Source organism: Bombina bombina, chromosome 2, assembly GCF_027579735.1.
Source record: "Bombina bombina isolate aBomBom1 chromosome 2, aBomBom1.pri, whole genome shotgun sequence".
Taxonomy (NCBI): Eukaryota; Metazoa; Chordata; class Amphibia; order Anura; family Bombinatoridae; genus Bombina; species Bombina bombina.
The window spans coordinates 110,904,933-110,927,470 of NC_069500.1; the positions used below are offsets into that span (position 1 = coordinate 110,904,933).

At 37.6% G+C, this 22,538-nt stretch overlaps 1 protein-coding gene across 1 annotated transcript in view; it reads left to right on the forward strand.

The window, feature by feature from the left end:
• EGFLAM (EGF like, fibronectin type III and laminin G domains) overlaps nucleotides 1-3,762 on the forward strand; it is a 280,687-nt gene extending 276,925 nt beyond the window's left edge. Inside the window, exon 20 of the mRNA XM_053699674.1 lies at nucleotides 2,633-3,762. Coding sequence (XP_053555649.1) covers nucleotides 2,633-2,787 — 155 coding nt within the window. The 3' untranslated portion in view covers nucleotides 2,788-3,762. The remainder of the gene's footprint in view (nucleotides 1-2,632) is intronic.
• The last annotated feature ends 18,776 nt before the right edge of the window (nucleotides 3,763-22,538 follow it).

Below are 22,538 nucleotides of genomic sequence, written 5' to 3' on the forward strand. Positions count from 1 at the left end.
TACTAGGTCAGTTTCTACTTCCTGGGCGTTTAGGAATGAAGCTTCGGTTGATCAGATTTTCAAAGCAGCAACTTGGTCTTCTTTGCATACTTTTACTAAATTCTACCATTTTGATGTGTTTTCTTCTTCTGAAGCTGTTTTTGGTAGAAAAGTACTTCAGGCAGCTGTTTCAGTTTGATTCTTCTGCTTATAATTTCAGTTTTTTTCATTATAAAATTTAAATTATTTTGGGTGTGGATTATTTCTCAGCGGAATTGGCTGTCTTTATTTTATCCCTCCCTCTCTAGTGACTCTTGCGTGGAAAGATCCACATCTTGGGTAGTCATTATCCCATACGTCACTAGCTCATGGACTCTTGCTAATTACATGAAAGAAAACATAATTTATGTAAGAACTTACCTGATAAATTCATTTCTTTCATATTAGCAAGAGTCCATGAGGCCCACCCTTTTTTTGGTGGTTATGATTTTTTTGTATAAAGCACAATTATTCCAATTCCTTATTTTTTATGCTTTCGCACTTTTTTCTTATCACCCCACTTCTTGGCTATTCGTTAAACTGATTTGTGGGTGTGGTGAGGGGTGTATTTGTAGGCATTTTGAGGTTTGGGAAACTTTGCCCCTCCTGGTAGGAATGTATATCCCATACGTCACTAGCTCATGGACTCTTGCTAATATGAAAGAAATGAATTTATCAGGTAAGTTCTTACATAAATTATGTTTTTTAAAATCTATGTATAAAAATAAATTATTTAATTCTCTATTTTGATTTGTTTACAATATTGGCCTAATATAAACCAGACAATGTAATGAGTTAATAACAGTTTTGAGTTAATTGCATAGTATACCTTTAATATCAAGATTAAAATATCCATGACGTAAATATTATTTGTGTCCTGAAAAAAGGATGCATTCAATCAAATGGTGTCAGCTTTATTGGATGACTGATCGTCTTTCATCAGATCAAAGTGAACAAACATAGTAAGAAATGTCACAATATATAGTGCCAAAAAAGTGCTGAACACTCACATACCTCCCCCTCAAAATTTGCGCGATGTACTGTTTTGGAGCGCATCTTTGCATTCCACAATATCGGCAAATCGGAAGTCTAAGTGACGTCACTTCCAGTTTCGCCGAGAATAACAAATATACATAATTTTAAACAAAAACAAATCAGAACAGTGTCAAACTGTATTGAGTGTACAGTATAAGATAACTGTGTGCAGGCAGCAATCTACTAGTTATTGGAGCTACAACTATGTTCAAAAGAATCTCTGTGCAACATTAAACATAGTTTTAAGAAACATTGCCATAGCAACGAGTGAATACAACCTATAGTGTGTAAATAGTGTATACGATCTGAAGCATATAATGATCCATATTGGTCCTTTGTGCACCACTAGCTGAGGAATACTTTAAGCCTTGGATTAGATTACATCTTAAAAGCCCTTGATGACATTGGTCTGCTAAACACTTATAAACAGACCGGCTTAGGGCAGTTTCCATAGTGACCTGAATCTATATGCTCCAGATCGTATACACTATTTACACACTATAGGTTGTATTCACTCATTACTATGGCAACGTTTCTTAAAATTGTGTAATGTTGCACAGTCTGATTCTTTTGAACATAGTTGTAGCTCTAATAACTAGTAGATTGCTGCCTGCACACAGTTATCTTATACACTCAATACAGTCTGACACTGTTCTGATTTGTTTTTGTTTAAAATGTATATTTGTTGTTCTCAGGGAAACCGGAAGTGACGTCACTTAGACTTCTAGTTTGCCGATATTCTGGACTGCAAAGATCCGCTCCAATGTATGTATTGTATTGGGTACTTGTAAAGTGCGGCTAATCACCCGTAAGGTTCTCAAGGCGCTGCTCATTTTATCGACTTTGGAAGGATGAAAGGCTGAGTGGACCTTGCCGGCGATCGAACCTGCAACCCTCCGGTTGCTACAGAGCTCAGCCACAGTGCATTAGCATGCTGAGCTATCTGTCTGGCCAAAACACTACATGGCGCAAATTTTGAGGGGGGGACACACGCTATGTGAGTGTTTAGCACTTTTTTGGCACTATATATTGTGACATTTCTCACTACGTTTGTTCACTTTGATCTGTTGAAAGAGACGATCAGTCTCTGAAACGTCATCCAATAAAGCTGACACCATTTGATTGAAAATCCTGAGAGGGCATTCTTTTTTTCAGGACTATTGTTTGTTGGTCTGCACCCAGGTGGCTGAACTGGAGGGAGGATTTGTTTATTTCTACAGTAATATATATATATATATATATATATATATATATCATAAGAGAATAGCACTCGCTGGATGTTACTATTTAAACTGTAACTTTTAATTCTGCAAGTTAAAATACATATGTATTTTAACTTGCGGAATTAAAAGTTACAGTTTAAATGGTAACGTCCAGTGAGTGCTTTTCACTTATGATGATATACTTTTCTACTTATTGGCACACTGGCAGTTGAATTATAGTATGAGGAAGTGCATACTGAGCCGACAAACAAATATATATAATAAAAGGTGTGTTTGTGTATAGGTGTATATTTATATGTATGTATGTGTGAAAAAGGCAATAATTACCAATACATTATTTTATGTTTATTTTCCAGGTGGAATGAAAGAAATCGCTCTACACACTAATAGGCAATACATGGGCGGGCTGATTGGGTGCATCTCGCATTTTACACTCTCTACAGACTTCCACGTTTCATTGGTTGAGGATGCAGCTGATGGGAAAAATATTAATACCTGTGGAACAAAATAGAAAAACTAAATTAGTAACTATTTGATCCCTTTTACTTATGGAACAAAGGAAGATTTTTTTGCACTCTAGAGACAATCTGCTGTCTGACATTCCAAAAAAAGTTTCAAGGACATCGAAGGATACAACCAAAAATAATACTTAATGTTTTCTTTTTCTAAACCAAATTTAGATATTTTTACAAGGTTTCCAAAACGTTGAGATTCATATATGATGAAAAGGAGTCTCACACTAACCTGTAGATCTGAGGGGCTTACAGTTCTCATGATTTCAAGATATAGAAAACCAAGCGCTTCATAAAGTATGGTGTCTATTTTACCTGCTCTTCCTGTAATTTTCCCTTTCTTGGTGTTACACGCTTGTTAGCCACATGTTTAAGTCCCCTATGACATCTGTTTTATGTGATTATGTCATCGGAAATGGAAGAGCAGCAGATATATTTACTAGCATTTAAAATAGGTGTTAACTGATGCAAGGCAAGTACACAGCTATAATATTACTAGATCACTCTTTAGTAATTAGGACATAAACCTTTAGAAAATAAGCTCTTTTTTCCCTATGCAGATGCAAAACTGATGAGTTTTAGTAGAAGTATTTTGCTAATGCATGTGCATTGGAAATATGTTTCTTTTCAAAACAGAAATACTTACATGTGTGTTTCAATTTTCAATTTGATATCCCTTTATAGTGGCATCTTTGACAAAAAAGTAAGTTATAGTAAAAAGTGTCAGTTTATAGGTATAAGCGCTTTTTCATCTTACATATATGCAATGAACGTTTACATTCCACTTATCTTAGAAATAACTTATAGGATGGCAAAATCTTAACAAATGTATTTTACATGTTAAGGTTTAAACCTGATTCCCTTGGTAAAATGTGTATTTCTTCTAATTAACCCATTGGGTATATTTTATTAGTGAACTATAAAGGAAGCTCACTTTTTATTTATTTTTTAATAAACTTCATACTATTACCATATTCATTTTTTTAAAATTGTCCCCACTGCGTTTTTATTTTCAAACTATATTTAAAAATTTTTTTAAATGTTTACCTTTCAAATAGATATGTGCATTTGTCTATTTTGGGCCGATCTGAATGCCGAAGATGGCGGCTGCAAGCCACATTCGGCAATTTTCGGAGCGTAATTTATTCTTGTTAAAGTGCAACACACTAAGATCTAGATTTTCACAGATACTAGTGTGTTGCACTTTCACAAGAATAAATCTGGCTCAGAAATTGCCAAATGTGTCTTCCATCTTTGACATTTTAAAGTGGCCCGAGATAGAGGAATGCTCATGTCTACTATAAAATAAACTAAACTTTATTAAATTATCCTACTGCAGAAAAGTGCCAGCAATATATCTGTGGTCTAGAATCCAAGTCAGGCTGGTCATGAAAACCGTTATTGCCACATATGTAGCCCATATTGATAATGTTTGAACTGTAGTATAATTTAATCTGCTGTGTTGTATGGGGAGTGTGGATGGGGTAAATATGGAGTGGCTATTAAAGTGCAGGGGTTTTGTGTGCTGAAATGTGTGTGTTTTTAGAGGCAAAAACTCGGGATTGGCAAATATTCAGTATTCATATTCAAGTGAAATTGCTTTACAAAGATACACACTGCTACAGGCACATAGGGCTTAAAGGGATACTAACCCCACATTTTTTTCTTTCATGATTCAGATAGAGCATGCAATTTTAAGCAACTTTCTAATTTACTTTTATTATTAATTTTTCTTTGTTCTCGTGTTATCTTGATTTGAAAAAGCAGTAATAAAAGGGTAGGAGCCGACCCATTTTTAGTTCAGCACCTTGGTAGAGCTTGCTGATTGGTTTGCTACATTTAGCCACAAATCAGCAAGTGCTACCCAGGTGCTGAACAAAAAATGGTCCGGCTCTAAAGCTTACAGTACTGCTTTTTCAAATTAAGATTGCATGAGAACAAATAAAAATTGATAATAGGAGTAAATTAGAAAGGTGCTTAAAATATCATGCTCTATATGAATCATGAAAGAAAAAAATTGGATTTAGTATCCCTTTAAGGCATTTAATATGTTACAGAAAGTAGTCAAGTTCATTACCACAAGCCCATATCTTGGTGTCATCTGTTAGGTCTGAACCTAAAAGATATTATTTTTTTAACAAATATATTATGTCTGACTGTAACAGTAATTGAATATTTGTTAACATTCAATAATCAGTACCAGAAACAGCATGCTATGTATTTTCTTTTGCATATATAGCTGTAGTTTTTAAAGGGACAGGTAAATCAATAACATCCTATCACACATATGAAAGCACAACAAATGCATATTGTTTGCTTGAGAAGAGATTCACTTGAAACTGTTTAACTGAGATTGAATTCATCCTTAGGCAAATATTACCAACAAGTAAATAGGGACAAATCCCACAGGTTAATTGTTGGACAGAGACATATCTCCACCAGCATAGAAACAAAAAAGCTGTATTCTGGGCAATAACAACCATACAACCAGTAATAAACGATAAAATGCTGTATTTCAATTATTATACAATGAATTGCAGAATTCTCTGGTAGCCAAGGAATTTATGCCTCTTTAAAAATCTAAAAATGTTATATGAAGAAAAAATGAAACGCCCACAAGATATATAAGCACTGTATGTATGTATGTGTGTATATGTGTGTGTGTGTATATATGTGTATATATATATATATATATATATATATATATATATGTGTGTGTGTGTGTATATATATATATATATATATATATATATATGTGTGTGTATATATGTGTATATATATATATATATATATATATATATATATATATATATATATATATATATATATGTGTGTGTATATATATATATATATATATATATATATATACATACACACACACACACACACACACAATCCAAAAGAGACATGCACTCACTCCCCTTTCATCAATGAATTGCCCAGGCGACTCCTCAAATCAGGATAAGAAGTGGGAGGGCACTCACAGGTCTTTTCCAAAAATATTTCCTTTTATTTATGTATTTCACAACATAGCAAAGTTGACGTTTCGGCTGTTCTAGACAGCCTTTTTCAAGACAATCTTACTGTTTAGAACATAATGGCTGAAAACGCCATGATTCAGGATACAAGTGTCGTATGCAAAAATTCTATGCTCTAAATCTTCAGGGCATGTAACTTTTTGCATTACTGGTTCTATTTAAGGTGGCTAAAACCATAGGTAAAGCATTGCAGAGGACAAACCGAACAAAGGCAATCAGGAGTAGTTATCATCCACTGGCAATTTCCTGCTTAAATAGGCATGAAACCCAAACCTTTTTTGTTCATGATTCAGATAAAACATACAATTTTAAGCAACTTTACAATTTACTGCTGTTATGAGTTTTGCTTCATTCTCTTCGTATTCTTTATTGAATGAGCAGCAATGCACTATTGGGAGCTAGCTGAACACATAGTAAGCCAATGGCAAAATGCATATATGTGCAGCTACCAATCAGCAGTTAGCTCCCAGGTCTTAAGTCTACTTAGGTATTCTTTTCAACAAAGGATACCAAGAGAACAAAGGAAATTAGATAATAAAAGTACAGTGGGTATTGAAAAGAATCACCCCCTTGAAAATAATGACATTTTGTTGCTTTGCAGCTTGAAATAAAGACTGGCACAGTTTTTGTTTATCCAGTTGTAATTACTCAGTGCAACTTATAACATCCAAGTGAAAGATATAACACCAACATGTCAGGCAAAAATAAAGACAATTCAAAAACAGAATCACTGAATTGGAAAAAGGATCACCCCCTTGTGTCAGTATTTTGTTGAACCACCTTTTGCTTTAATTACAGCCTTTAGTCTGTTGGGCTATGTCTCTACTCACTTTGCACATCTAGGCGGTGCAATATTTCCCCATTTTTCTTTGCAGAACTGCTCCAGTTCTGTTATTTGATGGTAACCGTTTGTGGACTGCGGTCTTCAAGTCATGCCACAGATATTCAATGGGATTTAAGTCTGGGCTTTGACTAGGCCATGCAAGGACATTCACCTTTTCCAACTTCAACCACTATGTGGTCCTTTTTGCTGTGTGCTTTGGGTCATTGTCATGTTGGAAGATAAACCTTCGCATTGACAACTTCCTGGCAGAGGGCAGCAGATTTTTCTCAAGAATTTGACAGTATTTTGCCCTATCCATTATTCCCTCTACCCTGACAAGTGCTTCATTGCCTGCTACAGAGAAACACCCCCATAACAGGATATCACCACCAACATACTTTACTGTAGGTATGGTGTTATTTGGATGGTAAGCTGTATTGGATTTCCTCCAGACATATTGTTTGGTGTTGAGGCCAAATAATTAAATTTTTGTCTCATCTGACCATAACACCTTTTTCCATGTGGCCTCAGAATCTCCTAGGTGTGTTATACCAAAGCTCAATCGTAACTACATGTGTCCTTTCTTGAGGAGTGGCTTTTTTCTTGCACCCTCCCATACAAGCCACATTTGTGGAGAATTTGTGATATTTTTGTCACATGCACAAAATGACCACTCTTTGTCATTAATTCCTGCAACTGCTTCAGAGTTGCTGTGGGCCTCTTGGTAGCCTTTTCTGACCAGTTTCCTCCTGGCTCTTTCATCCAGTTTGGAGCGACATCCTGATCCAGAGAGGGTCTGTGTTGTACCAAATACCTTCCACTACTTAATAGTATACTTCACTGTGCTTCCAGGCATTGATAAAGCCTTTGATATTTTCTTGCATCCATCTCCTGACTTGTGCCTGTCCACAACATTATCCCGGAGATCTTTTGACAGTGCCTTGCCACCCCTAGTTGATTATTTGCTTCAGTTGCGTTACCAGGAGCTGAGATGCTCCAGGAAAGCTCTTTTTATGCTGAGCTAATCAATATTCCCACAGCTGATCACAGTTGAAGGTCAAATGGCTTTGTGTGTGCCTTTGAGAAGGCGATTAGCTACACCTGATTGAGTTTAAAAGTAATTTTAGGAGGGGGTGATGCTTTTTCCATCTCAGTGATTCTGTTTTTGAATTCTTTATTTTTGCCTGACATGTTGGTGTAATATCTTTCACTCGGATGTTATAAGTTGCACTGAGTAATTACAACTGGATAAACAAAAACTGTGTCCGTCTTTATGTCAGACTGCAAAGCAACAAAATGTGATTATTTTCAAGGGGGGTGATTCTATTCAATACCCACTGTAAATTGTAAAGGTGTTTAAATTGTGAGATCTATCTGAATAATGAAAGAAAAAATATATATTTTACAACCCTTTAAGAATAACATTGCTTGCAAGTGGGACGTTACCTTTTTGGTAATAGGCACTAGTGATTTAGAGCATATATTTTTTGCGTTTGAATGTCGCTTTAAACGTCTTTGTATTCAAATAATGCTTTTCGGCATACTGTAGTTAGTGTTCTATGTTCTTGGTTTCCTTTTTAAATATGAGCCTTGCTGAGCTTTGATGAAGTGTTGATGTGTTTTGGACTTTGTTGCACACTGTTCCTTAGGAACATTGTGCTAAGGGCTATTCTACTGTCTCAAAGCACAGCAAGAATTACATTTGAAAAACTGACATAGCCATCACCTAGCAGAAGAGAATTCCAGAAATTCTACACACTGTTTCCAATATCTTGATTTTCTCTTCTACACAATAACTTGAGATAATCTTCTCAAAGTGAGAATTATAGCAAATAGTCCTGTTAATCGTTTGTTCTGGAAACAAAACTTTAATAAGCTGCAAATTATTTTCCAAAGATTAAATTGATGTCTATTTTCTATTGTGCACTTAACGCTAATCCACTTTGTAGAGTTAATCTGGAAAATTTTGTACATTGTATTTTTTATAGAACCAAATACAATAGACTTGACAATTGTACTTTTGGATTGTAGCTGTATTATACTTTTTTGCACAGTTTCCTAATATATATGGTGGGTTTTTTTGTTATATAAAAAGTTTTGTGTTTGACAGTGTTTGTGGAAATGTTCCCCTCTATGCTATTTTTGTACATTTGTATTTGTATATTCCTATTATGTTTGGTTTTTAAACATTAAATAATGTTACTAGTGTGCAGCTGTTTGTGACTCATTGTACTACAATTCATTCCAAAGAAGGATTTCCAAACTCAAACTAAGAAGTTAAAATGACACTAACTAAACAAAGTATGTTTGCACCAGCTGCAAGACCGACCTACAGTGGCTATAAAAAGTCTACACACCCCTGTTAAAATGTCAGGTTTCTGTGATGTAAAAAAATTAGACAAAAATAAATAATTTCAGAACTTTTTCCATCTTTAATGTGACCTATAAACTGTACAACTCAATTGAAAAACAAACAAAATCTTTTAGGTGGAGGGAAGAAAACAAAAAAAACTAAAATAATGTGGTTGCATAAGTGTGCACACCCTCTTATAACTGGGGGTGTAGCTGTGTTCGGAATTAAGCAATCACATTCAAAATCATGTTAAATAGGAGTCAGCATACACCTGCCATAATTTAAAGTGCCTCTGATTAGCCCCAAATAAAGTTCAGCTGCTCTAGTTGGTCTTTCCTGAAATTTTCTTAGTCGCATCCCACAGCAAAAGCCATGGTCCACAGAGAGCTTCCAAAGCATCAGAGGGATATCATTGTTAAAAGGTATCAGTCAGGAGAAGGGTGCAAAAGAATTTCCAAGGCATTAGATATACCATGGAACACAGTGAAGACCGTCATCTGTGAAGTCCAGTTGAGCATCATGGGAAATGTAGTTCTGAAACAACTTGAGGGGGAAGGTTCCCCATCCATGGTCTAAAGCCTCCTGGAGTAACGCATGTTGAGTTGACCTGTGCTTTTACTGGGATCAAATAACCCTTAATAACCGCTTAAAGGGACATGGAACCCAAAATTTTTCTTTCATGATTTAGATAATACAATTTTAAACTTTCTAATTTACTTCTATTGTTTAATTTGCTTCCTTCTCTTGTTATCCTTTGCTGAAAGGTTTATCTAGGCAAGCTCATGAGCAGCAAAAAACCTAGGATCTAGCTGCTGATTGGTCGCTGCATATAAATACAGATTTTCATTGACTCACCCATGTGCTCAGTTAGAAACCAGTAGTGCATTGCTGCTCATTCAACAAATGATACCAAGAGAATAAAACAAATGAGATAATAGAAGTAAATTAGAAAGTTGTTTAAAATTTTATTCTCTATCTGAATTATTAAAGGGACACTGAACCCAATTTTTTTTCTTTCATGATTCAGATAGGGCATGCAATTTTAAGCAACTTTCTAATTTACTCCTATTATCAAATTTACTTTATTCTCTTGGTATCTTTATTTGAAATGTAAGTTTAGATGCTTGCCCATTTTTGGTGAACAACCTGGGCTGCTGTTGTTGATTGGTGGATAAATGTACCCATCAATAAACAAGTGCTGTCCAGGGACTGAACCAAAAAATAGCTTAGCTGTCTTTTTTTTTTCAAATAAAGATAGCAAGAGAGAAATTGATAATAGGAGTAAATTAGAAAGTTGCTTAAAATTGCATGCTCTATTTGAATCACAAAAGAAAAAATTTGGGTTAATTGTCCCTTTAAAGAAAATTTTGGGTTTCATGTCCCTTTAATGACACAATGTACAATGTATTTTGCATGTTAAGACACAAGCTCCTAAATGTTAACAAAGTATGTTTGCAACTTATTGGCTGATCAGTGCTAACCTGTGTTATCGACCTCCCAAATCAAGGTTTTTATTTAATCAGATAGTGAAAGTCCACTAGGAGGAAACAAACACACCCCAAATTCCCTGAGATTTAACCCTTTCGTGACAGGGTTAAAGTGTCTACATCGGAACACCTGTTCCGATGTAGACAAATTGAAACTACGCGATCGTGCATACAATCGCGAGATTTCAATTATTGGATCGCATCTGGGGGGCGTCCCTACAACCCTAGGAACGCCCTCCAGACCGCGATCAAGTCCTTGAAGCGCAGAAGGCTTCAGGACAGCCGTTTGATATGACGTTCTATTCCGTCATAACGGCTTTAAAGCCCAGTGTAAATATGACGGAATAGAACGGCATAACGGCGTTAAAAGGTTAAATCCCTCCCACTACCCTGAATCCTCACATTTGTTTGCTTACGTGATGGAGTGAGTTATTTATTGAAGTGATGACCTACTCTTCGTTGAGAGGGCTTCTCTAACCGATCTGAGACCCGTTTCCTCCTCATAGTTTCATTTCACACAGACAGGTAAACAAAGAGTTATCAGCCAGGCAGTGAAAGATCTTTTCACAGGGAAATGTTGCAGGCCTCCCAGGAGAAATTTGGAATTATCCACCATTCCCCTGGGGTGTAGGTGCTGTTACTTGTTATATATCCTTGGCATTGTACTTGCACTGCAGGGATGGGCAAGTATACTCTAAGCAAGTTGTTGCCGCTGAGGTACGAAGGTAACTACTTTGCACCTTCAAAGCCCACAGGCTATTAGTATGAACATGTGCAAAACAAAACAGTCTTTAGATCCCACTAGTCTGAAATCCTTTTAGCACACTCTAAAAAACGTGATCTTCTCACACATGTTAAAGTAAGATATAATCAAAATAAATGCATAGAGAGTGGTGCCCATAAAACATACAGGCTAAAGGTATCTAAGTATGATTAAAAAAGGTATACAAGTAAGATAAAAAATGAGAGGATAACGTTATAGACTCTACACATTGTGTGTATAATATCCCTGTTCGGGGCTAAACATATAGCTGTTCACGTTGTGGTTATTAGATGGAACCATATATAATATATAGACTACAATCTTTTACACATAAAGCACAAATGTAGCATTAAATAATAATACACTATGAAAACAAAAGTTGTGGCCACAACTTCTTTAAAAAAATTAATCTTATAGGAATATTCCTGCAATTAAAATGTTTATTCTTGCAACTATGTGAAAGAATATGTATCCGCTTGGGTTATATCCAAAAAGTGTTTTTCCTGTTTTAGTATCAATTTACAGTACCTTTAATCCAAAGTATCCACAGTTATAACAGTACCACTGTGTTTTTCGTAATCAGCGTTCTTCAGCCGTTACTACGTCTCAGCGGTCACGTGGTTCTAAGACAACCAATCCTTGTACGTGTCTTCTGTTTCAAAAGGTGCTGCAAGATGAAACTTTTCTTCGCTCGGATCTGCCGAGTATATGGAGTACAAAAGTGAATGTTCTTGGACACAAATGGTTACCAGTTTGTTGCAGACCAGCTTCCAATCCGCTGTCTGTGATGTTAGTTTATATCAAACAGCTTCTAGGCCCAGTGTTCATCCGGAATCCTTATGATAAGAGGCTCAGTTTTAGAGAGATTTAGCTTGAGGTAGTGAGAGGACATCCAGGAAGAGATGTGAGAAAGACGGTTAGTGACAGGGGTTAGCAAGGAAGGAGATAGGTCTGGTGCAGATAAGTAGATTTGGGTGTCGTCAGCATAAAAATGATATTGGAACCCATGGGACTTATTAGGAAAACCTAATGATGACGTGTAGATTGAGAAGAGAAGGGGACAGAGAAGACTACACTAAAAGTACGGTTAGACAGGTAGGAAGAGAACCACGAGAGGGCTGTGTCATAAATGCTTAAAGGGACACTGTACCCAAAAAAAATCTTTTGTAATTCAGAAAGAGCATGCAATTTTAAGCAACTTTCTAATTTACTCCTATTATCAACTTTTCTTCGTTCTCTTGCTATCATTATTTTAAAAAGAAGGCATCTAAGCTTTTTTTGGTTTCAGTACTCTGGACAGCACTTTTTTATTGGTGGATGAATTTATCCACCAGTCAGCAAGGACAACCCAGGTTGTTCACCAAAAATGGTCCGGCACCTAAACTTACATTCTTGCATTTCAAATAAAGATACCAAGAGAAAGAAAAAAAATTGATAATAGGAGTAAATTAGAAAGTTGCTTAAAATTTCATGCTCAATCTGAATCACAAAAGAAAAATTTTGGGTACAGTGTCCCTTTAAGGATTATAGGGTTTGGAGCAAAAGAGGTTGATCAACAGTATCAAGACTGCGGACAGATCAAGCAGGATAAGCAGAGAAAAATGGCCTTTTGATTTTGTTGTAAGTAGGTCTTGGTAACCTTAACAATTGCTGTCTCTGGAGTGATGGGGACGAAATCCAGATTGCAGTGGGTCAAGGAGTTTAATGTAAGGAAATGGGATAGACGTGCATATACTAGCTTTTCGAGAAGCTTTGAGACAAGAGGGAGTAGGCAAATAGGTCGGAGGTTGGATCGAGAGAAGATTTTCTGAGGATAGGTGTGACCAGTGCATGCTTAAGAGATAAGGGAAATATGTTAGTGCTGAGGGAGAGGTTAAAAATGTGTGTTAGTATAGGGGTAAGGGTAGAAGAGAGGGAGGGGAGTAGCTCTGAGGGGATAGGGTCAAGGGGACAGGTAGTGAGGTGAGAGCACAATATAAGTGCAGAAACTTCTTCCTCAGTAACAGGGTAGAAAGAACTAAATGTATTGCTATGTGGGTTGTGGTTGAGTGTGAGCGTTTGAGGGGGTGAGAGAATGGAAGTATGCTGAGAGTCGATTTTGTTATTGAAATGACTGGCAAAGGCTTGAGCTGACGCTGAGAAGTATTGAAAGTGAAGAATAGATATGTGCAATTTGTTTCGGAGGAATTTTGGGAGATTCCAATTAATCTGAATTTCCGAATCGGCACCATAACGAAAAATGAATAAACCAGTTTCCAAATTTTCAGATCCATTCTTTATTCATATTTGGAATTTTTCATTGTTCTAATCTAAACCGCAGTTCCCATTCATCGCTGACACTAACTAAAGCTATTAACCTCTGAACCGAAGTTCCCCAACATCGCTGACACTAACTAAAACACTAAATAAAGCTATTAATCCCTTAACTGCAGTTCCCTGACATCACCGACACTAACTAAACCTATTAACCTCTAAACCGCAGTTCTCCGACATCGCCGACACTAACTAATCCTATTAACCTCTAAATTGTAGCCACATTGCAACTACCTAAATTAAACTAGATTAACCCCTAAACCTAACACCCCATTACTTTAACATAATTAAAATACACCTAAATTAAAGTTACAATTATTAACTAACTACCTATTTAAAAATAAATACAAACGGGGTGGAGCTTAGCCACGCAGGCATATGGCTATGTTCTGAAGGAGCTCCAAAACCCTAAGGCAATATAACTTCATAATATGGCATAAACCCTTTAGATAGTTATCCCTTCTACCCCAACACTTCCCTAGGAACACTGCACAGAAAAAAAAAAGAGACCACAATAGTTCTACGGAAGGCACGATAGCTGGAGAACTAATACAGGGCTGAGTCTAAGGCAACGGTAGTAGGCTGATGGCTTAGCACAATAACCACAGATGCACAGACTACCTGAACTGCAGAGCTGGACTAACATGCCAGCTGGGTTGGGAGGATACTACAAATCATTGCACATTGGTGGCAGAGGTGCGTGTGTCACTTGCGGCCATAGACCCGGCAATCTAGATTAGAGCATGAGCCGGTAAGTGGACTGCACCAGAAGTTTTGAGACACTAAATCGTGGGAAACTGTAAATAACTCCCCTAACAGACAGCCAGATAATCGGCAAAGGGGAAACAACAGAGGACAGAGACACTGGAGGGGCTGATATAGTGACAACACTTATTACACCCTTGGCGCCATTTTACTGCACTGTGGCACAGCTGTTAATTACATAAGGACGGAGAGAAGCATCAGCAGACTCAGAACGGCCTCACGGCCCACACAGCTCTGTAGTGATCGTAAAAATCAGAAGAAAAAAAATTATATTTACACTACTTGGGAGCTGGCAAAACATTAGTGCTCCTAGATTTGTCACGTCTAGTTAACCTGCTTTCTTTGAGTTTTGTTTTCTTATACAACGCTAATAAGCAAAAAGTTATTCTCTGACCTTTCTTTCCACATTGACCAGTTTATTATCTGGAAGAGAACTATTACCACTCTTATTAATCCTTCATGTTATATTGAATGGACATACTCAATCCAGCAAATATATTTGAGATTATATTAATTTAAGAGCAGGATAGGCATACTTAAATACCCCCTGCATCTTAGTGAACATATATCTCAGGGGTCTGAGTAAATATTAGGCTGTGAAAGAACTGTTGGGCATAATACTTCTGGCTACCATGGGGCTAGTTGGCAACTGCTTGGAGGTCCTCTAACACTTGCAGGCCAAGGGTATACGTACACCCACATTGAACTGAACATAAAAACACGGGACTGCAACTAATAACCTGGGAGGCACATTTGTTGGACAGCATTTAGTGTAGTGTGTTGGGTAATGCCTAGTAAAAAATCTGCTAAGGTAGAAAAGAGCAATCCAGCTAGACCGCTGAGTAAATACCTCTCCTAAATCGTAGAAATTATAGTCCACAGGAGGGGCTGGATCGCAGCTTTTAAGTGTAAAACAATTGTCGATATTTCCAAATGATGGTGATGATGAGTCTGGAGTAAATTCTACGCATTTCACCCTAAGAGGGCTTTATCAAGATAATGATAATTGATAAAGCCCTCTTAGTGTGAAAACGCGTGGACTCTATATTGTTTTACACTTAAAAGCTGCGATCCAGCCCCTCCTGTGGACTATAATTTCTACGATTTAGGAGAAAAAGCCACTGTGAGGACCAGGGATCTGAACAGCAAACGACTAAGTGCAAACATCATCACCGCAATTACAGCGGATTTCAAAAAATTGCAAGTTTATATGCTCTAGCTTGTCCAAGCAGAAGACAAACAACCACCTTAAGAATATCATCAAGAGAGTCCAGCAAACTTACACGCATAAAATCCAGCGTGTACTCTCACTACCAATCGAAAGAGGGGTGTGCCTCTCAACCACCAATAGCATCTGAGGTTTGCGGTTCTGTATCAAGCCGAGAAAGAACCCCACATACACAGATGCTCAAAGAAGCGGCACACCTACCCAGAGGTTACTCCGATTTTCAACGGACATTAGTAAGGTACCTTACGGTTTATATACTGTGACTGCTACACACCAAAGAGTGGCTATATCTATCCAGCTTCTACGTACTAACTTTTCTATTTTCTTCAGGTCAAACAGACTGTTTAAACCACGTATGCCAGATTCCCACAGGGAGACATCCCTATGTTTTAATCTACTTGTATTTGTTTTTAATATTGTTTTAAAGGTTATTAAATAAGATAATTTTTACTCTTAATTATCTCATTCTTTCTTTCATCACACAACCATTATACTGTCTGTATATACAGACTTTGTTTTTGTACACATACCACATTATTTGATATACCTTTATATATCCTATTTCCAATATTTGGTTCACACTTTGAGTTGACTACATCTCATAGAGATTTATATTTTGAGTTTATTTTATCTCATAGAGACTCATTTAAAATGTCCCACCTTAGCTATTTATCTTACGCGTTATACCTAGTAAGGTGATATTCACACATAATAGGTAGTTTAAATCCTAGCTTGTTCCTTATAGCGCCAGTGGTTTTTCTGTTTTATCACTCTTGTTTTCACTAAAACTACTGAGGAGGAGTAGTTTCTTTCCACCAGGCATATAGGATTTAAAGTAAGCGCCAACCCTCATTTCTTCACATCACGCACTATCAAGGGGACTCCCTCATCGCCCAAGATCATCATGGAGTGTCCACACAGAGCATTGAGGCCCAAACCTCTGCCCAAAGGACCACCCAGAGACGATATAGTAAAGTTTCTAAACTTTAAAGACAAAAAAGAACTTCTCAGATGTGCTAGAGCCAAACACCCGGTTCATCATGCCGGTGAAGAGATCCAGTTGTTTTCAGACCTTTTGCCAGTCACACTTCAAAAAGGAAGATAGCTTAGACATATAACCACAAAATTGAGAGCAATTAAAATACAATACCGCTGGGGCTTCGCGGTGTCACTGATAGCAGCAAACAACAACAAGACTGTCATATTCCGACCAGGATCCGATCTGCACATGTTCTATTCAGAACTGTTGCTGGAAATATTGGGGGACCCCCCCACAGGTAATTGGGACAAGGAATCTTCTGGAGTACAAGAACCAACTACACTAGATCCTAGAGGAAATGAGTCCTAATGGGGATGCAGGTTTTCTACAGAGACAGTTACTCATGTGCTTATCAAGTTGCGACTTGACATGGTATCCTTTTCTGAACCGTTTGGCCTACTTACTTAAGGTGGGCGATTTATGAAAATTATAAGATGGGTACCAAGTTAACCTATCTGTATTTGTTATGCCAATCTGTTATTTGAGTTAGGTAGTTGCACCTGATTTTAATGTCACATTTACTAAAGGGTTACTCCTGATGTGCGTTAACCTTGACAAGGGGAAAAAAGATATGTGGTGGGTACCCTTGAAGGATCACTTAAGCACTATTGTCTACACAACTTTGACGTTATGTTTAGAGTAGGATAAAGTGAATAGTATTGTCCCCACTGCTCCTGGTTCCCCTCCGCATTTATAACTCCATCTCATTTCCTACCTCTCTCCTCCCTCTGCCCTCAACCATTCCCTCAACCCCCTTTTACCCCTATTGCCATATGCATTCAATACCCTGGACGACAGGTTTAGTCATCTAGGAGAAGGTTCAGTCTTCATAGAGTTATATTAGCCTAAGGGCTACTACCCCAGTAGGTACCGGTTACATTGATATACGTGTTTTCCTTTTAGGGACGCTACCTTAGAAGGTGTTGTCTACAGGAGAGCTTATTCAATATTTGTAATTTTGATTATGGTGTTATACATCTAGAGCAGACTATTGTGTGCCAGCATTAATCTAATTCCTGTTTTCTCCCTCTGGCTCCCCTTCCTCCCCCCTCCCCTTTTTTTTTTTTTCTTTTCTTTTTTCAGGATGGCTTACCACAAAAGTAGGTGGGGTTCACATAACCTCACATTTACTACCAACAACAATCCAGGTAACAATCCACACAGCCATATAGTGTTTGTCCAAGAGACACATTTTTGCAGGGATAAAGAACCTAAGTGGTTTAACACCACATACCCAACAGCATACTTTTCCTCGGGACCCACAAAGAAATGCTCTGTAGGCATATTGATCACACACATTGAGAGGGACTCGGAGGGTAGACACCTGGTTTTGGTGGGCACACTATATGAACACCCTATCACTCTTATGACTATACGCACCTAATGTGGCCCAACACCAATTCATAAAGAATGTATCTAAAATTATACTGGACCATGCAAAAGGACCGGTGTATGTGGCTGGAGATTTTAACTTCCCGCTGGAACCTCACATTGACACATCAGCAGGTACCTCCAGCGTACCCAATAGGATAACCAAAAAGGTCAAAACCACTCTCTCTGAATTACTACTCCACGATATGTGGAGAACGCTGAACCCAAACACTAAAGACTTTACATTTTATTCCCCACCACATAACAAATATTTACGCATTGATTATATTCTAACTGACACAGGGGGGTTGGACATGGTTAGTACGTGCGACATAGGCCCAATAACGTGGTCAAACCATGCCCCAGTCATGTGTACAATCCAGTGGCCAGATGTACCCCCAACTGCATACATCTGGAGATTGGATGAAACACTTTTAGAAAAATCGCTGATCAAAACTGATATTCGGAAATCCCTCGCAGAACATTTTACTCTTAATTACCCTGAACACACTTCGAGGTCAAACGTTTGGGAAGCGCACAAGTGCGTTATAAGGGGCGAGTTCCTAAGGCATAAAGCTAGATTGCTCAGGCAATATAGAGAAGTCCACACACAGTTACTACACAGTGTCACTACATTGGAAAGGAAACATAAGCAGGACCCTAATGACGCGAATACCAAACGCTTATTTAATACAACTAGAACCAAGCTTAAACATCATTAAGCAGCAGCTTACCAGCGCAAGATGCTCATGATTAAGCAGCAATATTATGAAGGAGGAAATAAACCAGGCAAACTTCTTGGACAGGTTGGACCTGGCAAATGGCTCTAAACTTAAAAGCAATAAACACATAGCTATGGCTTTCCATTCTTATTATGACAACTTGTATAACATCTCGAAAACACCCGACACAAATGCGCAAGCAGCACGGGCAACCTTGAGAGGGCAAGAAATAGAAGAATACCTATCTAAGGTGGGGTTACCTAAGTTAGAAAAAGCTAACGCAGATATATTAGATGCACCTATCACACAGGAGGAGTTGATACAGGCAGTTAGAGATCTACCTAGAGGAAAAAGCCCTGTCCCGGATGGGCTCACGACAAAATACTATAAGACGTTCCTCACAACTTTGGCACCACAGATGCTGCAATTATTTAACAACTTAGGCGACAGCTCAACATTAGCAGATTCAATGCTCAAAGCACACATTACGATACTACCTAAGCCTGGAAAGACGCCCACGACCCCGGGTAATTTTAGACCGATATCTTTATTAAATACAAATATAAAGATTCTGGCCAAAATATTAGCAAAAAGGTTGAACAAATACCTCCCTTACCTTATATCAACGGACCAGGTGGGCTTTATGCCTGGGAGAGAGGCACTTGATAATACCGCAAAAGTATTGCAGTTACTCAATTTTGCCAAAGGCAGAAGGCCTTCGACTGTGTCAATTGGCTTTTTCTGCGCCGGGTTATGGAGACGAATTTTGTTAGCTCTTTTTTATACATGATATTTGCATTATATACATCTCCTAGCGCTAGGGTCCGGGTAAATGGTACATTATCAGAAGCTTTCAAGATTACAAATGGCACTAGGCAGGGGTGCCCTCTGTCCCCCCTCCTGTTTGCCCTCTCGATGGAGGCCTTGGCTCATAAAGTAAAACAACACTAAAATAACGGGAGTGAAGGTGGGAGACACGGAGCACAAACAGGCCTTATATGCGGACGATATTCTGTATACCCTTACTAATGTCGAAACTTTGGTTCCGGAACTCCTTACAGAAATAGAAACATACGGAACACTTTCAAACTTTCATCTTAACCTAGCGAAATCTGAGCTTCTGAATATTAATGCACCCCCTGAACACATACACCGGCTAAAATCTGAATTTAAAATCTCTGTGAACACCAAGCAACTACAATATCTAGGTAGTTACCTCACATCTAGGTCACAAGATTTATATAAAGACAATTATATAAGAATACGAGAGGAAATCACAAGAGACCTATCATCTTGGAAAAATAAGCCTCTCTCGTGGCTAGGAAAGATAGGAATGATAAAGATGAATATCCTTCCTCGTATTTTATATATTATGCAGACTATACCGATCTCCCTTCCAAGAGACTATTTACCTCAATTACAAATAATACTAGAGCAGTTTGTGTGGTCCGGTACAAAACCAAGAGTCCCTAGGAGAATGATGTACCTATCGAGTGATAGGGTCGGTCTGGATTTTCCTGACTTATTGGCCTATTGACAGGCCATATTATTACAGCGTATAGTGTAATGGTCCCAAAACACAACACATAAGGCTTGGGTTAGACTAGATGGACAAATCTTCAAACTTAATAACGTTGGTACATTAGCATGGATTCCTTTAACATACCACCCTAAGATGTTAGGCAGATACCAGATAACATCAGAAATACTCCATGAGTGGGATAAAGTAATTGCCACTAACACAAATATTTCAGCTAGAACTTCCCCACTAATACCGATCATAGAGAACCCCGAGCTGCCATACTACAAGATGGGAACACGTCCCGGTAAACCTTATCATCTCAAAATGGGCTGCTTGCATAATATTATAGAGAACGGGAAAATATACACACAGCATCAGATGATTGCAATAAATTGCGATATTTTTTCATCATGGTTAAGGTACAATCAATTGGTACATTTTTTCTCACACCATACACATAAAGACAGATTGGGAAGGGATCTCACTCCATTTGAACATCTGTGTATAGCGAATAGACCACAAAGGCGGTTAATCTCAATATATAAACTAATGATTGGAGTGCACGATAGTTATCTTCCTACGTATACTAGAGCTTGGGACAGGGAACTCAATACAGACAACAAACAGGAAGCGTGGCTCACATTGTTTACACTGACAAAACACTCCTCTGTATCAGGTAATGTGCAAGAAATCCACTTAAAGCTGTTGAGTAGATGATATCTCACCCCGGCCAGGCTCCACAAGCTTTACCCTTTAGCCAGCCCTTTGTGTTGGAGAGGATGCAGGGAGACTGGTTCATTATTACATATTTGGTGGTCCTGCTGAGGGTCTCAGGCTTCTGGTCTGAGGTAATAGCACAAGTGTCGGAGAGGTCACACATAAACATTCCATGCACACCTGACACAATGCTTTTCCTACACCTCCCAAAATTTAAAGAAACACATATTCAGGCACTCCTATTGATAATGCTCACAGGAGCAAAAAAAATTATTTAAAAAAAAATGGAAAATGACAAACATATCAACATTAGAGGAGTGGCGGATGTCGGTGGATGGAGGCTGCGCTACCTAAAGACAAACCAGTTGGTCACCTATGAAATGATGCTGGCCAGCTGGAAAAGAACTCCTATATAAATGGTTTGGCAACTGTGAATAGTCTCATGGATCAGGGGTTTTTGTTTGGGGGGGTTTCTCTCCTCCCTCCCCAAAGTTTTTTCTCTCTGCCTTCCTTCCACTTCTCTAATAATCTAATGCTTCATGCATATCTGTCTGGCACGCTTTGGCAGTCATTTGATTTGTTTAACGTTGTATAATTATTCTGTTGAATAAGAAAAAATTATTAAACATCAAGCTTTTGAAAGAGACACATGTGTCTGGATACGCTGGACTCCAAGTTTGCAACTACATTGGGACTCTGTTATAAACTACGGGACTCTAGAATGTTAAATAGTTAACTCCCTGGCATTAATTCGGTTGCATGGACTATGTCTTACTCATTGTATCATTCAAGGGACACTGAACCCAAATTTTTTCTTTTGTGATTCAGATAGAGCATTCAATTTTAAATAACTTTCTAATTTACTCCTATTATCAAATTTTCTTCATTCTCTTGGTATCTTTATTTGAAATGCAAGAATGTAAGTTTAGATGCCGGCCCATTTTTGGTGAACAACCTGGGTTGTTCTTGATGATTGGTGGATAAATTCCCCCACAAATAAACAAGTGCTGTCCACAGTCCTAAACCAAATAAATAGCTTAGATACCTTCTTTTTCAAATGAAGATAGCAAGAGAATGAAGAAAAATTGACAATAGGAGTAAAATAGAAAGTTGCTTAAAATGGAATGCTCTATCTGAATCATGAAAGAAATAATTTGGGTTCAGTGTCCTTTCATACTGTGTGTCTCTTCCTTATGTACTGTTGAAAGTTCTGAACAATAAAGCTTGTTTTAAAAAAAAATAAATACAAAATTACCTGTGAAATAAAAATAAAACCTAAGCTAGTTACAATATTACTATTTACTAACTACATAGTTAAAATAAATACAATCTTACCTGTGAAATAAAAATAAAACCTAAGCTTAAACTAAAAAAAATCCTAACATTACTAAAAATAAAAAAACTAACATTACAAAAAAATTTAAACTACAATTGCAAAAAATAACAAAAACTACCATTACAAAAAATAACAAACGAAATTGTCCAAAATAATAAAAATTATTCCTATTCTAATACCCCATTTAAAAAAATCTCCAAAAAACACCACAAAATAAAAACCCATAATCTATAATAAACCCCTAACATTACAAACCCCCACCCCCCAAACCCA